At 35.5% G+C, this 17,021-nt stretch overlaps 1 protein-coding gene across 3 annotated transcripts in view; it reads right to left on the reverse strand.

Annotated features, from left to right (window-relative positions):
* PSMD14 (proteasome 26S subunit, non-ATPase 14) overlaps positions 1-17,021 on the reverse strand; it is a 93,761-nt gene that overhangs the window by 70,729 nt on the left and 6,011 nt on the right. Inside the window, exons 2-5 of one of the 3 annotated variants that reach the window (XM_029225630.1) lie at positions 16,267-16,395; positions 13,941-13,992; positions 2,482-2,569; positions 879-1,137 (exon numbers count right to left, since the gene is read on the reverse strand). Coding sequence is in view for 1 of the 3 variants with exons in the window: in XM_029225628.1 (XP_029081461.1) it covers positions 13,941-13,988 (48 nt within the window). In the remaining 2 variants the exon portion in view is untranslated. The remainder of the gene's footprint in view (positions 1-878; positions 1,138-2,481; positions 2,570-13,940; positions 13,993-16,266; positions 16,396-17,021) is intronic. The other 2 variants (XM_029225629.1, XM_029225628.1) reach the window with 2 other exon arrangements.

The raw sequence follows: 17,021 nt of genomic DNA on the forward strand, positions 1-17,021 counted from the left end.
ACATACGCACAGTTAATTTCTTAACTCTGTAACATGTCATATATCACCTATTTTAAAACAACTATTTACCTTTTTAAAAAAATATCTTGTTTCGTTCTCAAAAAAACTCCTTGATTTATGCTCTTAGAAGCATAAAAGGCTCAGAAGTTCTAAAGCATAACAGCTAGAGGGTAAGGGACAGAAATCACCTCTCCAAGATTTCTTAGAAATACTCTTGCCGACTACCCTAACTTCATTAAGCATTTATCTATTCACAATATTATTTGGGATACCATGCAAAAGATTACCAAGTTGCTATTTCTGAGGAATTATGGAACAGGGACAGAAAAAACATCAGGAAAAAAATGCTTACAAGGTATGAAAGAGTAACTGTGGTCAAAAGGCACAGGGAAAAGTTCTATTCTTTTGGGAAGAAAGGCACAGGTCACACTGTCACATCTCTCTTCTTTTCTTATACTTCCATTTACTGCTCTACAGAGGAGCACTTAAAAGCAACAGCCTTTCAGTTCTGCTTTGAAGTCACTTTTTTTTGCCAAATGTCATATTTCTTCAAACGATATAGTACACTGAACAAGTGAATTGCTATATGCCTCAATTTCCTCACCTGTAAAACAGAAACCTGTTGCCTAATCAATGTTATTCACTAACTACCGGACATTTTTGCCTAGGAGAGGGAACAGCCAAACCTTTGAGAAAAAAAAGGCACAGTGGTCAGATACTCCCAAATAACAAACAACAAAACATTTGAATTGATACTTTTCTCTCATTGGGGGATAGATGGTACACTCCAGGAGGCTGAAGGACCTGAGGATGGTTCAAATTTATGAAAATCTACCCTGGAAGAAAAATGAATAGGAACAAGATCACAAACCACTCACTTTCCTTCATGCTGACACAGCATTCTCATTCTCTTCCTCTTCCATGGAGCTCAGCCACCGTTTACATCTGGTCTAGCTCCAGAGCGTGCCTTTCTTTCAGCATTGCCCAAAACATACTGCCTTTCACAATGAGTTTAGGCAGGTCAGAGATCTGTGCCAGGGCAGACAGAAGGGCAAGCTGGTGTCCACAAAGTGACAAGGACGTGAATTTGTCCCCACACAGACTGGTGACCAGGAAGCCTGCCCAAATTTCAGGAATCTGGGTTTATGGGAAAAGAAAAGCATGATACAGGCCTAACAGACAGGAATGTCATTCAGGGACTCCAATAGCTAATCATATCCACAAGCATTCAAGGAAGTCAACTTACTACAGAAATCATCCTATAAAATATAAGACCAAGCAAGAAAGATATAGTATTGTGAAGAAGGACATATGACAATTATGTCCAGAAATTTATATTTCCAAGTTGTTATTAAATTTTTTAATGTAATAATTACCAATATGTAACTTAAATCCTTAAAAATGTATAGTGCAGATGTTAAATTCACTTTATACAATTGCTACATAGAAACCTCAACACTTACATAGCTTAGACTATTATCCACTTACTTAAGGGAGTAAGACACTTGAAACTGAGTTTATATTAATGGGAAAGTGCAAAGAAACTTGCCAACATGTGCCAGTTCCATGGCCCACAGGTAATGAGCATTGCCTGCCTGTGCCAGTCAGATCACCAACCAACATTACTGTGAAGGCCATGAAAGAAGCTGTTAATACTCTAATTTAATCTCAGCACAGACCAGAGCTGCAGATTAGGCAGAACTTTACATCAGTGGCAGGTCTCCCAAGTTCTCTTGATGCCACAGAATTCATAAGTGGGATCAGTATGTTCTAAAAAAACATGGTACTGCAAAAGGAAAAAAGGTTCCACAGCATCAAGCAGTGTAATACTTGAAACCTCATCATCAAAGTGACAGTTTTCAAGTGCCATTTATGATGCCCTAGTCTGGAAACATCCCAGCTAACCCATCTGATCAACAATTTCACAGATGGAAGCACTTGATGGCTAATTGGCAAGTCTATTATTCAAATAAAACAGCTCTCTGTACCTCTTCTTTCATTATTACAAGTCAAGGTACAACAAGATTGGTCATTCAAATTAGCTTAATAATAGAAGCCTCTTTCCAGAAATAATGTTTTTAATGAAACCACACATTTTGACAATTAGTTTAGAGCACTAATCAGTTTATGAACAGTAATGAAAATGTTTTATAAACTAAAAGGAGTAAGAAATATAAACCTTCTTTAAAAAGTTGTACTATTTGTTTCCTCTGTCTTCATCAATATGTCAAGATATACATTGTCACAGGGAATAAAATGAATGAAATATTTACTCATTCCTTAAATATTTTAAAAACATTGGCCAAGTATTACACGTCATAATGAAGAAAAATCCTCTCAAATATTTTAGGTTTCCTAAAGAATTGTAAAGCAAGAATCTTCTCGTCACCTACATTTTGCAGTAAAAATTCCAGACTGTTTAAGGTTTTTTAATTTATGAAGCAAGTAGCCAGTGACAACATTATTATAGATATTATCTACCTGAGGACATGTTGATGTAGATAGGCTTTGGCATCAGGACTTGTGTTCCAACTCTAGCTCCACTTCTTGTTAGTTCCGTGACTTGACCCTATAATATGGAAATAATTATCCCTACCCATATAGGATTGTTGTGAGGATTAAACGAGGAGATTACATACATAGAACATCTCACATTAAAATATGGGAGCCCTTAGCATTCGTCCATTTGGCTCTCATCCCTTTCTCCACACCACTGCTATAAATTCTAGAGGGGAATCCTGATACAACTGTCAAAATATGTGAGTTCTGGGCTTCCCTGGTGGCGCAGTGGTTGAGAGTCCGCCTGCCGATGCAGGGGACACGGGTTCGTGCCCCGGTCCGGGAAGATCCCACATGCTGCGGAGCGGCTGGGCCCGTGAGCCATGGCCGCTGAGCCTGCGCGTCCGGAGCCTGTGCTCCGCAACGGGAAAGGCCACAGCAGTGAGATGCCCGCGTACCGCAGAAAAAAAAAAGTGAGTTCTCTTTACAGATCCATACATTTGCTCCAGATCCCACTGAAACTTACATTCCCTATTTAGAGTATCTGGCTATCTCCCTATATTGCTACAATTTTCATAGACGCCAAGGAAATCCCCAGGAAGACCCTTGTAGAAAGACTGAGCTATAAAATATTTGAAGACCTCAGTTAGCCTATAAAATAGAAACTAGGAAATGCATATAGTAACCAGAACCTGCAAGTGGGAAGGAAACAGTAGCCAGAAACTGTGGAACTGGTTATAAGCTAAAGTAAAATCAAAATTAACTCCCTATAGTGATACAGCAATATAATGGTAACAAAAATGTATTTTACTAGGTAACAAAATAAGTAGTTTCCCATGATGTAAAAGAATACCTTTTCTATATAACAGAAAGGGTGCTTTTCCAAAACTAGGTTTTGTCATTCTACTATTACTTTTGATAAGCATTTTGCTTCTAATTACTCAGGCTCTTGTGTTTACAACACTAGGTAACAAAGAACTAATAGTTAACAGAGAGATACCACAGGCAGGTAAGAATATGTAATCAAGTAAAAACAGAGGAAATGAATATACAATGAATGAGAGAAAAGTATAACTATCATAGTTTTTTAATTTATGAAGCAAGTAGCCAGAAATAATTGTTATAAGCTAAAGTAAAATCAAAATTAACTCCCTATAGTGATACAGCAATATAATGGTAACAAAAATGTATTTTACTAGGTAATAAGTAGTTTCCCATGATGTAAAAGAATACCTTTTCTATATAACAGAAAGGGTGCTTTTGAAAAGAATAGTTTACTTAACTCTTTATTGTCCCTAAGCCTTCCCATTGTGCTCAACACAGGCATTCATTCAGTTTCCTGGAAGGAAGAGCCTGTGAAATCACTGGCAACAGTTTGAAAAGCAGCACTGGGAGGCTGCCCACTAGAGACCATTGCCCTGCTCTCGTGGCACGCTTCCAGGATGCTCAACCCAGAAAATATTCCACAAAGAACCACCCTGAATGTATGTTGTGGGAGAGAACACTGGCCATGTCTGTCCACATTTCAAGTGAGTATGATAGCCTAAAAAACTGTCCAAATGATAATATGAACTGAAAAATTAGAAACTATGTAACACAAGTTTAAGATAGGAAACCCAAAGATCAGTGTACCAAATGAGAATGGTTACCAGTAAATCAAACAAGTAAAACAATGTTGAGGGTAGGGAAGGAAAAGACATAAATTCGATTTTTATGACCATAACATCCCATACATTTGGAATATTAAGATTATGCTGTAACATCTCAGTTTCCTATATTAGACAGAGGTATCTTTTCCTGCTTCTCACCCCATATACCCTTTCTACCAAAAGCAGTATCAGTTGTCATGGATCTATCATATCCTTGACTTTAATTTTAAAATCTTAACATTTCATTTTTCCTCATGATTTTGATTTTCTATTTCATCAGAATGTGATTAATTCTGGAAGACAATTTCACTATAATTGAAAACACGTCACTGCTCCCCTTATGTTCTAAAGAATTCAAGCAAAGTCATTTACAGTAATTTCATATCAAGACAGAATTTAACATTCACAAGTGTCAAACACCTTTTCCCCTTGAAAGCCCAGTCACAACTAGAATGTTCAAACAAAAGAACACGGATTAACTACAGTGCACCCACCAGATATCTGTTTTGCTTCCCTTTTACTTGAGAACTCTCAAGAATTTGAGACTCCTCAGGAGCACATTTTTCATGGGGTTTAATAACTATTCAGAAGAATTATACTACAATGACACCTAGAAAGAATATGCTCTAATTAGCATGTTTTTGACCTGACCTCTTTCTAATTTTCTACAGTAGAAACATCAGCTCAAGTATATGAATAGAATAATTAGGAACTATACTTTTTTAAATAATAAAATTATTACATGACAAGAGCAGCAAATGAAAAAAAATTAAAAGCATTTCGTATTCTTCCTTTGTTTCTAAAGCAAAATCACTATTTACTTGTAGTTAAGCAAAGAAATAAAAGAATTAAAATTTCTTGACCCTTCCCTATTTCTCAATAGGAACAAAAATGGCCAAATTAATCTAACAGTGTTTAGAAAGGCTCTTTGTAAATGTTCAGAGGATCACATCAGGATACTCAATGAATCAAAGGGGGGTGAAAGGTAACCAGAAGCACCCATCAGTATATAAAAACTGTCAATACAGACAGGTTAAAGAGCTCAGGAACATAAAGAGAACTCATAAAAAGCCTTTTGTAAACACCTGCTCATTTTCATGCTAGTGCACCAGCAGTAAATAAAGGTTTTATTTCAAATGTGGCTGAAGCCACACCAGAATCTCTCCAGTAGATAAATACACAATAAAAATAAGTCATAATCTGTAATTTATTTTAAAACAGTACCGTAGTAGCTTCATGTCTCCGCTTCCATTCTTAAGTCTCATCTCCAGAGTATCCAGGTTCTTTAAAAATGGAAGTATGATGAGCATAACTCCTTTGCTCAAAAATCTCTAACAACCTCCCAACTCACTTGGAAGAGAATTTTCTACAAGGCCCTGCATGATCTAGTCTCTGGCAACTGCTATAGTGTTACCCTCTTCAACTCCAAGGAGAATATGGAATGTCTAAGTAAGGCATGAAAAAAAGTACTGAAAAATAAAATGAATTTCTGATTATGTTTTACTTGGCAGCTTTTTTAAAAAAGTTTTTACCAAAGGAAAATGTTATTTAATGCTATTCACTGACTTGTTCTTTTGCTTTAATTTTTGTGTTTGTTTATTAAAAAGAGAGAACATTATTTATGAAGTGGAAATTCCTTTTGTCTCCCTCCCTTCTCATGAATTTGGTATGAGTTATCTGGGCATGTGTTATACAATATGGTAGCCACTATCTACATGTGACTATTTAAGTTTAAGTAAAATTAAAAATTCAGTTCTTCAGTCACACTAGGCACATTATCACAGACTCAACAGCTACATGTGGCTATAAAATTTAAGTTAATTAAAATTAAAATTAAATAAAATTTAAAATTCCGTTTTTCACTTGTTCTAGTCACATTTCAAAGGCTTAATAGCCACATGTGGCTAATAGCTATTGTATTAGCAGAGATATAGAACATTTCCTTCACAGCATAAAGTTCTATTGGACAGTGCTGCTATAGAACTTGTAATACTTTTACTAAAGTTACATGCCCTTAAAAAAAGTTATTCTATGTTTTTAAAATTAGCATTAATGCTTTCATATTGTATGTATATATCTACAACCTGAAATTTTCTCTTAATATGTTTGTAAGGTCTATTACGCACATTGAGATACAGAATCTAGTTCATTTTAACTGCTGCATAATATTCCATCATAATGCATTTTGGCACAGATAGACACTTAAGTACTTTGCAATTTTTCAATAATCCAAACTGCCACACCCACACCAACCCTAAGGAAAAAGGCTTCCATGAGAATTCTTGCTTCCCCAAGTCTTCATTAACACTTAAAACAACATACTTCTGTTTTAAAAAACCAATCTAATACTTGTTTTACTTTTCATTTCCCTGATATACGGTAAGGTTGACTATCTTTTCATGTTTGTCGGCAAATCTTGTTCTACAGATTATCATTTCATGATCTTTTTTCCTATAGGTCTCTTTTGTGTTACTGATTTATGGTTCCACTAAATGTGTTGTGGATGAACGTGTCGCAAATATCTCCTCTTGCTCTACTACTTGTCTTTTAAGTTTGTTTCTATTGTCTTTGTTAGGACAACAGTTAGTAATGTACTGAGGTAGTCAAATTACTAATCCTCTCTTTTGAGTTCTGCTTTCCTATTTTGAGGTCATAAAGGACGAAATTTTCTTCCAAAAAACATTTTTTGGGGCTATGTACTGTGTGTCTGACATGGTCACGGGTTAGTTTATTTAATCCTTATAAGAACTATCTGAAGTAGATATTGTTACTCTTATTACAAAGATATGGTAATTGAATTTCTTAATGTGGTAAAATATACATAACATAAAATTTACCATTTTAACCATTTTTAAGTGTACAATTCTGTGGCATTAAGTACATTCACATTGTTGTGCAATCATCAGCACTATCTATTACAGAACTTTCATCTTCCCAAAGTGAAACTCTGTACCATTAAACACCAACTCCCCATTCCACTACAACCCCCAACTCCTGGCAACCACCATTCTACTTTTTGTCTCTATGAATCAGACTACTCTAGTAACTCATTTAAGTGGAATCATAAAATATTTGTCCTTTTCTGACTGGCTAATTTCATTCAGTATAATGTCTTCAAGGTTCATCAATGTCATAGCATGTGTCAGAACTTCCTTTTTAAGGCTGAATAATACTCCACAGTATTAATACACCACATTTTGTTTATCCACTCAACCATCAATAAGTACAAGTTGCTTCCACTTTTTGGCTATTGCAAATAATGCTGCTATGAAATGTCTGTACAAATATCTGACTCCCTAATTTCAGTTCTTTGGGGTATATACCTAGACATGGAATTGCTGGATCATATGGCAATTGTTTAATTTTTTGAGGAACCACCATACCATTTTCCACAGAGATCACACAATTTTACATTCCTACCAGCAATGCACAAGGATTTCTCTACACTCTCACCAACAGTTGTTTATTTGCTACATATTTTTGGATAATAGGCAGCCTAATAGGTGTGTCTTCCAAAATTATAAAGTTTAATCTTCACAGGTAGGTCTTCAATACATCTGATATACACTTTTGTGTACAGAATAATGTAAGAATCTAATATTATTTTTCCCCCCATATAGAAAGCCGCTTGCTTCAGCATCATTTAATGAACAGGCCTCTCCTTCCCCACTAATTTTTAATACCATCTCTATTATAAATCAAGCTCCCATATATGCATAAGTCTGTTTCTGGACTTTGTATCTGATTATGCTGATCTACCTGACTATTTCTATACCAATATAACACTACTTGAGTCACACAGCATTAAAATATATTTTGATATTTGGTAGAGCAGTTTCTTTTTCCTTTCTAAGAATTTATTTGCTATTCTTGGATTTTTTTTCTCCTATATGAATTTTAGAATCAGTTTTCTAATTCCATGAAAATTCTGGTTGATATTTTTATTGGAACTGTATTGAATTTAGGATTAACTGGAGATAACTGGCATGTGATATTGAGACTCATCATTCATGAAAGTTTATTATTTCTTCATTCATTCCAGGCATTTCCCCCCATTACTATGTTAAATTAATTCTTTCTATAAAATGTTAGACCAAAATCTGAAAGACAGGTAACTGAAAGAACATTTCTATTCCAAGACACATAACAAAAACCAAAAAAAGTTATTGGTTATAAATATAAAATCTGTATACTGTGTGAATTTGGGAGTTATAACAAATAAAATAGATCATATCCAATCCATGAAGTTATTTTTTTAAGTCTAGCGAACTGAAATAATCCTTCAAAATGTAGCTTACATCTCACCACTTTCAGAAAGCCTTCTCTGACCACTCACCTACAGTATTTTCCCTTATTTTTGCATCTGAAATTTACTGAGGTCTGCGTTAGAAAGGTACAATCTGATAACTTATAGGCAACACATATGTTTTTGGTTTGTGCTTAGTTTGGCCTATATCATGTTTCTTAAAAACTAGAGACTAAAAAAATTAGGGAATTTCACACAAAAATCATAGGATTTCTGACTTGCAGGTTGTATGTCACTCTCTCTCAGTTAAGAGAGATTCCATTTCCATGCTTCCTTGATTACCAGGGCAGGCAAATCACACAGATTCTTAAAGCTTCCACCTAAAAGTGACCTGTTAATTTCCAACTCACACTCCATTGGCCAAAGCAAAATCATGAGCAGGCTAAGTTCAAAAATGATGGAAAAGGGCTTCCCTGGTGGCGCAGTGGTTGAGAGTCCGCCTGCCGATGCAAGGGACACGGGTTCATGCCCTGGTCCGGGAGGATCCCACATGCCACAGAGCGGCTGGGCCCGTGGGCCATGGCCACTGAGCCTGCGCGTCCGGAGCCTGTTCTCCGCAACAGGAGAGGCCACAGCAGTGAGAGGCCCGCGTACCATACACACACACAAAAAAAGATGGAAAAGTATAACCCTACTATGTACCTAGAAGATTAAAAGACAAAAATATTTCATATAACTGATGACTTTACCTTCAAACTCTTCCCTCCTACCTATTCTTCAAACTACCACTAGAATTACTTTTCAAAAACACAGATTCAGTTATCCCACAGCTTTGCTTAAAAAAAGTCTTCATTAAAGTACATCTACTAGGGAAAAAGTAAAAATCACTAAAAATGGCATTCAGTACCTTTTATAATCTACTCCAAACTCCCTTACCAGATTCTTTTCCCATTTTCCCCCTCACATCACCTATTCTCCAGGCCTTTCTCAATATGTGTTGGCTACATTCCAAAATTTAGCTCAAGCATCATTTCCTCAACTCAGTCTCACTTTCCTTTTTTGGGAAAAAACATTAAGTACCACATCCTCTACAAATCACATTATTTACAATAAGCACTGGTATTCGCTAATTCAAAGAGTTAATATGTGCCAGGCACTTGAAACATAACTGCTGTATGTCTACTAGAATGTTAAGTCCCTAGATTAAGTAACAATGTTCTTGTTTACCTTGGTATTCCCTATAGCATAACACCCAACACATGAAAACTCAAAATACTGGCCTAAAGAATGTAAATACAAGACGAGATAATAAATGTCATTGACATTTTACTTAAGTTTCATTTACTTTTTTTTTTTTTTTTTTTTGCAGTACGCGGGCCTCTCACTGTTGTGGCCTCTCCCGTTGCAGAGCACAGGCTCCGGACGCGCAGGCCCAGTGGCCATGGCTCATGGGCCCAGCCGCTCTGCGGCATGTGGGATCTTCCCGGACCGGGTCACAAACCCGTGTCCCCTGCATCGGCAGGCGGACTCTCAACCACTGCGCCACCAGGGAAGCCCTCATTTACTTTTAAGCTTATCTTGACTCTTCCTAAAGCTAAAATGGACCAAGAGACTTAAACAAAAACTTTTAGATGGAATTCCCTAGCGGTCCATTGGTCAGGACTCCAAGCTTCCACTTCAGGGAACACGGGTTGGAACCCTGGTTGGGGAACTAAGATCCCCCAAGTCACGTGGCATGGCCAAAATATAAATAAATAAAATAACTATCATTAAACTATTTAAAAAAACACTTTTAGATGCTGCAGACTATGCTTTGGCTAGGCCCATCTGTTGGGTTTAGTCTTGACTACTTTTGGAAATAGTCTGGTTGCCAAGACCTAAGTTGGGATAGTTATGAAGACAATTGAGCAGTCAAATTACAGCAGTAAATACTTTTAATACAATCATCTCACATCTTTCAGTAATTTCAAGTTCATAAGCACTTTAGCAAAGTAAATAAAAACACACATTTGAAATAAAAGCTATTTGTTTACAAATTTTAATAGTTCTAATAAAACATCTGTTTCTGCTTCACTACTAATAAGTTATATTGAAGTAGGGGATTGTAGACAGATTTAATGATTTTAGCCTGCTACTGTTCACATATTAACATTTAAAAATGTAATATTTAAGAAAAACTTTAAGTTGTTTTATAGGTATGCATACCATAATGAAGAACTAGGGAAAAGTACCATGATAAAGCTAATGGAAGAAAAATTCTTAAAAAAGACATTGTGAACAGTGTGATATATTAAAGTCTCGTGAAAAAAGAACTAAAAGTAAGCCAATAGACTTGGCAATTTGAACAATTCCAGTACGGTAATGAAGGAGGAGGCCAGAATATAATCTCATGAGAGTCAATGGAGCTAAGGAGGTAGAATATGTGAGTATAAGCTATTATTTCAGGAATTCTTGAAATAAATGGAAGAAAAGGTTTAATGGCAGAATGCAGTGAAGTTTTGTTGTTTTTGGGATACAGCACACTTAAACATCTTTGTAGGCAGAGGAAGGGGTCAGTGGAGATGAGCAAGGTTTCAAGAGAGGATGGGATCAGAGAATAAGTCAAAGCATTAGCCATGGAAAAGAGAAAGGTCATTTCTAGTCAAAGAAAGTTGAGTCAGTAGAATGGATGGAAAACCCTGTTCTGCTACTATTCCCATGTTTTAAAAGAGCCATCTGCAAAGTTAACAGCAAGTAACCTGCCCCTATTTATGAGGAAATTCTGACTTATATATTATATGGTAAGATAGTAACATTTCCCATTGATTTCTGGAGGGGTAAAACAACTTCTATCTCCTTTCTACTTTTTTTTTTTTTGCGGTACGCGGGCCTCTCACTGTTGTGGCCTCTCCCACTGCGGAGCACAGGCTCCGGACGCGCAGGCTCAGCGGCCATGGCTCACGGGCCCAGCCGCTCCACGGCATGTGGGATCCTCCCGGACCGGGGCACGAACCTGCATCCCCTGCATCAGCAGGTGGACTCTCAACCACTGCGCCACCAGGGAAGCCCATCCTTTCTACTTTTATTGGCTGCTACGCATTATCTAATGGAAAGAGTAGCTATTATCAATCCAAAGGTCTTTGACTTTTTATTAAAAATAAACAATACACTCGGGACTTCCCTGGTGGTCCAGTGGTTAAGACTCCCCACTTCCACCACAGCGGTGCAGGTTCGATCCCTGGTTGGGGAACTAAGATCCCGCATGCCGTGCAACGCAGCCAAAAAAAATTTAAAAATAAACAATACACTTAACTTTTTTCCTGTTTATTAAAAAATAATACACTTAACATTTCATGTTTTAGAAGTAACATCATATCCGTTTGTCATATTAGTCTAGAACAAGAGTAAATTAAATTTTAAGAAAAAATGTAATCATCGAACACCTAGTATTTGATAAAGGAGGTAACACAGAAATAAGAACCCCATAAATCATTCTCTTGAGAGTCTGCCATCTAATCAGGAAGATGAAACACATGAAATATCAGATTCTCAAGCACCACATTTTTAAGTTCAAATAAGAATACAAACTGAGGGGGGATACGTGTTGATTAAATTATCCAAAACCAAGGACAGGTTATTGAACCAACACTTAGTTTTCCACTCAATGCAAAGGTTTGCAGCGGTCATTGAGATATGATGTAACTCAATCGGTGGTCAGTCAACCCATTATTTCATGTCCAACAATTTCCCAGCATGGATTTCTGGCATGGATATATAATTTATTGCATCTACTACTTAAGGAAAAAGTTATTTAAATTTGATACAACTCCCCTTAAGAATTCTACTAAGGCAACATCTTTACCTGTAATTTGCAGGTAAATGTACAGTATCTACATACCACCTCAGTTCACTTCTGACACTTTTATATGCCTACACATTGTTATTGCTAATTCAGAATGAATTAGGGAAATTCTAGAAGCTACCTAGAATGTTTGTAAATGTATGGAAGCAGCTTTAGAAGGGTCAAGTTCAGAGAGGCTTAGGCCTCTTAAGAGAATGTATTACACAGATCTTACAAAAATGAAGAATCATGAAGAAACATGCTTACAGTAAAGGAACATGAGAAATATTCAAAACTAACAAAAGTAGGGGCTTCCCTGGTGGCACAGTGGTTAAGAATCTGCCTGCCAATGCAGGGGACATGGGTTCAATCCCTGGTCAGGGAAGATCCCACATGCCGCGGAGCAACTAAGCCTGTGCGCCACAACTACTGAGCCTGCGCTCTCGAGCCTGCGCACCAAACTACTGAGCCCGCGCACCGCAACTACTGGGCTCACATGGCACAACTACTGAAGCCCACACACCTAGAACCCGTGCTCTGCAACAAGAGAAGCCACCGCAATGAGAAGCCCACGTGCCGCAATGAAGACTAGCCCTCGCTCACCATAACTAGGGAAAGCCCACGTGCAGCAACGAAGACCCAACGCAGCCAATAAAAAAATAAATAAATGAACCTCACTGTTTAAAAAAAAAACTAACAAAAGCAAACGAAAAATAACTGAAGTCTGTGCAAGGATGCAATATAGGATCACATGATTTCAACTTTCTAAAAGGAAAAGGTTTATTAGTCATAAACCATGATAGGCCCTTGTAAAAGAACCTACAAAACATTGAAAATTTCATGAAATCTCAAACAAAACTATTTCTTAATAGTCAAAATATTAGACTACTTTGAATAAAGGAAGACAAAGTCATTGACAGTGATATGGAAATAGGAAACAGCTGACAACTAAAAGGGTTCTTAAGGTGGGTTATAAAAATAGTCCCAAAACTTGGACATAAAATACATTGAAGTCTAACATAGTCATCTCTTTTGTAAATGTTGGACTGGAAAGATAATCAGTGTAGAATTCAAAAGAGGCAGAAATTTCTTCTTTAGCTGAAAGCAGATAGAATATCCTGAGATAGAAATCTATCTGGAGGCCATTTGCCCCAACAGTATGGAACAAGACAGATGATAATATTAAAACAACTGAAAATTCACTTAAGTTTAATAAGAATGTAAAAAGGAACCATATATACCAAATTTAAAGAAAAGAGAGGTATTACTTATTAATTCATCCATGTATCATAATTACTAGAAGGAATTTATCAGTGTTAAGACTGTACATACAAACATTCTATGGGTTTTCTGGATCTTGCCAAGAGTATGCCATGTTTACTTTTTCATGTGTTACTTTTAAAGTCTACATTGTAAACCCAGAAATAAGATACTTTGAGTCTTTTTTTTTTTAACCAATAGGCAAGTTTGATAATCTCGCATATCCCAAAACTTTAAATCAAAGCAAATAGAGAAAATTCTTATTCCTGGGAGAAAATTAAATTAAGAAAATAGAACATTTTCTCCACAAGTTATTTAGGGTTGGAACACAGTAACCAGCAGTAAGGGAAGCTTCATAAGGTTATCTGTGAGGCGATTTTCTTGGGACTGACTTTTTTCTCTTTGGATAACTAGTGAAAGGCTTATAGTTTACACACAAAGAAACATGTAGAGTCTATATACTAACCTGGCCCAGTCCAGGCATACCTCCTCCAAGTCTAAGCAGTCTGTCCATATTTCTAGAAAACAGAAACAAAGAAAAACGTTCCTAAGCACAAAAGTGTTTACTCAATTGCTATCTACATAATTCACCTTCAGTCGCTCAGTATGTCAAAAATATTGGTGGTAATTACAACACAACATCAGACTTCCTGTTAATTAACACCACATATTAATTCAAGAAGCTGTCTTCCATGCTAATTAACAGACCTTATTTTACTGCTTTGGTTTTGGGTTATCCCCAGTTTTAAAGACAAGCAATCTTAGCATACTTTCAAAACTTTGCTATCATTAAGTTAATTATATTTTCTTATTGTTACCTAATAAAGTACCTGAATGAGGAAAAAGTGCCTGAAATGCTTATCATATGTATGATTGAATTTCCTTCAATTTGTCCAGAGTGTACAAATAAAAATCCTCACTTTTAAATTAAATTTTAACATCCTCATTAGTAAGTTCTGTGCTAATTAACTTACAGCTTGTCAGTTATCATCAAAACTACATGTGAAAGACATTGTGAGCAGATTATGGATCTCTGAATTAGCATCAAAAGCTTTTTAAAAACGAACTCATTATACTAAAAGAAATATAAAGTAATATTGCATTAAATGCATTAAGAGAGTGTTCTAGAATCCACAGATAGTTTGCATTATTTCAGATACTGTAAAGATATACACCTTTTTCACTAAGGAAATTTGGCTGCTGTTCTCAATTACAATTTTAGAGTTAATCAGTACCAAGAGAATTAACTTTGAAATATCAATCTGATTTGTTTTTTATGTCTGGAATAACTACAGAAGATATTCTTATAAGCTTGAAAAATTCACAGAAGAAATCAAAGGAAAAAACAACAAGGGTACTAGTATGGCCACAAATACACACAAAGGAATAATCAAATTATAAAAATTAATATTAGTATAACTAAATACTCTAAACAATGAAGCATTTTCTTCTACTTAAAAATTGCTACTATGCCTTAAAATTCCTCTTCTTCCTATGTGTATGCTTTAGAAAATAGTATTACCACAAATTATATTCTAAATTAAATGCTAACAGATTACTTTAGTCATTTGTCCATGTTGTTTTACTAGTTAGAACAGATATACAAACTTTTCAATAAGGTACTTATGATCATTACATTACTGCCTAATTATATTTGTTGAATCCTGCAAACAATTTAATCCTGTGAATATTTAACACTGTTGGTACAGCAAACTTCATTCAAGTCCATATTTAGAAAAGTGCACAAATGATACAGCCATGGAACCTGTACAAAGTGAACACACCACCATAACCACCACCAAGATGAAGAAGGAGAACCCTGTCAGCACCTAAGAACCTCTCGTATCCCCTTCCTAGTCTCTACCACCCTGCAAAGGTAGAATTCCAACTTCCAACAGCACAGATCACTTCTGTTGCTTTTGAATTTTATGTAAACAAAATAATATATGTTGTCTGGCTTGTTTCACTCCACAAGTTTGTGAGACTGACAACAGATAAACTCATTTTAAAAAATGAAAAGGCATATAAGAAAACTGGATAGTCCAAACAAAATTTCTACTTTATAACCTTAACTCACCCTCCTAATAGCAATATTTACAAATAAAATCTCCATCAAATTCTCATTAAAATTCCTCAACTCAAATATGGCATTCGATACATATCACTTTTTAAAGGCTGTAGACTGAAAACAAAACAAAACCCTGTGTATTTTAAAATATAAAATACGTTTATTCCTCTACAATATATTACCCCCTTCAAAAAAATTATTTTGGCCTAGTTCAAGCTTACAAACGTAAAGAACAAATGGGAAAAAAAAAACTTTAGACATTCTATATATTCCAGGCCAAAGTCAATTCCCAGCTGTGTTCAGTTTATCTATTCCCCCTGTGTTGTTTCTGATGACTTTACAGACTCCAGATGCTGTGAATATACATGAGCAATGTGAGGAGCAGAGGGAAAGAAAATCTGGCAGGTCAAATTTGTGTTTTTAACAAAATTAGATGTCTCAGCAAACAGGAAAAAATTTAACAAACTAAATATTTTAAGATAATAAGGTTTAATAAAAATACTAACATCTGGAATGAAATACATCGATAAATGTTCTAAGTCATACTACTTTAAAAAAAGTTTCTAGAAAGCAGACAAGGACAAAACTGCTAGTTATCTAAATGACTTTCATGAGCCCCTCAATCTGGGCTTTTCATGTGTGCTAAAACTGATACATTTTCATAACATCTTTATGACATATCCTGTAAGGATAGATAAAAGTAAAATATATTCTTAATGCTCACCTGGTCAGTAACTACAACTCTTGTGGTGTTAAGCTTCAGTTTGTTGAGTTTGACAAATTTCTTCTTAACTCAAGCTCTTGCTAATACTGGCAGGTATAGTTTTTCCCAAGTTTTTATTTTTTTTCTCTCCTAAAAAAAAGTAAATAAAATAAGATGTAATTATTTTGAGAACTAAGGAGGGAAATATACCAAGAGCTTTAAAAGAAGCAAAATTCCTAAAAACAAAATAGAAATCAAAATTGATTTTTAATTACCATTTCCTGAGAGTACAGAATGAAATACCATCCAAGGGAGCTACAGAGCATAGTGATTGCCCCGTATCCAAATTTTGTTTCTAAAGTTTCTTTTTTGAGCTGTTCTAATTATATGTAGATTGACATTTCATGACTTTCAGTCTTTCTAAAGGTGTTTTAAAGAACAAAGAAGATTTATTCATTTTTTAAATAGAACAAAATTCATTCTATTGAGTAATTACCATATAGGTTCATTGTACATTATTAGAAATCTATAACATATTATGGAATCTAAGTGGTTAATTTTCCTATATCTTTAAGGTTTGTTATTTCATTATCCTAGGAATTACTTTGTCATGTCTTAATCAGTTATTCCCAACTATGCCAAAAAAGACTAGAATAATAAGAAAATGGAAGAACGGTAACAATCATCCCAAATGATGCAATAGTGAAATACATTACAGCCATTGCATCATCCTTCAGTTTTTATTGTGCTGCCCAAAGCACTGCTTCATCTTTCAA

The sequence above is a fragment of the Monodon monoceros genome, unplaced genomic scaffold, assembly GCF_005190385.1.
Source record: "Monodon monoceros isolate NGI ecotype Baffin Bay Population unplaced genomic scaffold, NGI_Narwhal_1 Super_Scaffold_16, whole genome shotgun sequence".
NCBI classification, from domain to species: Eukaryota; Metazoa; Chordata; class Mammalia; order Artiodactyla; family Monodontidae; genus Monodon; species Monodon monoceros.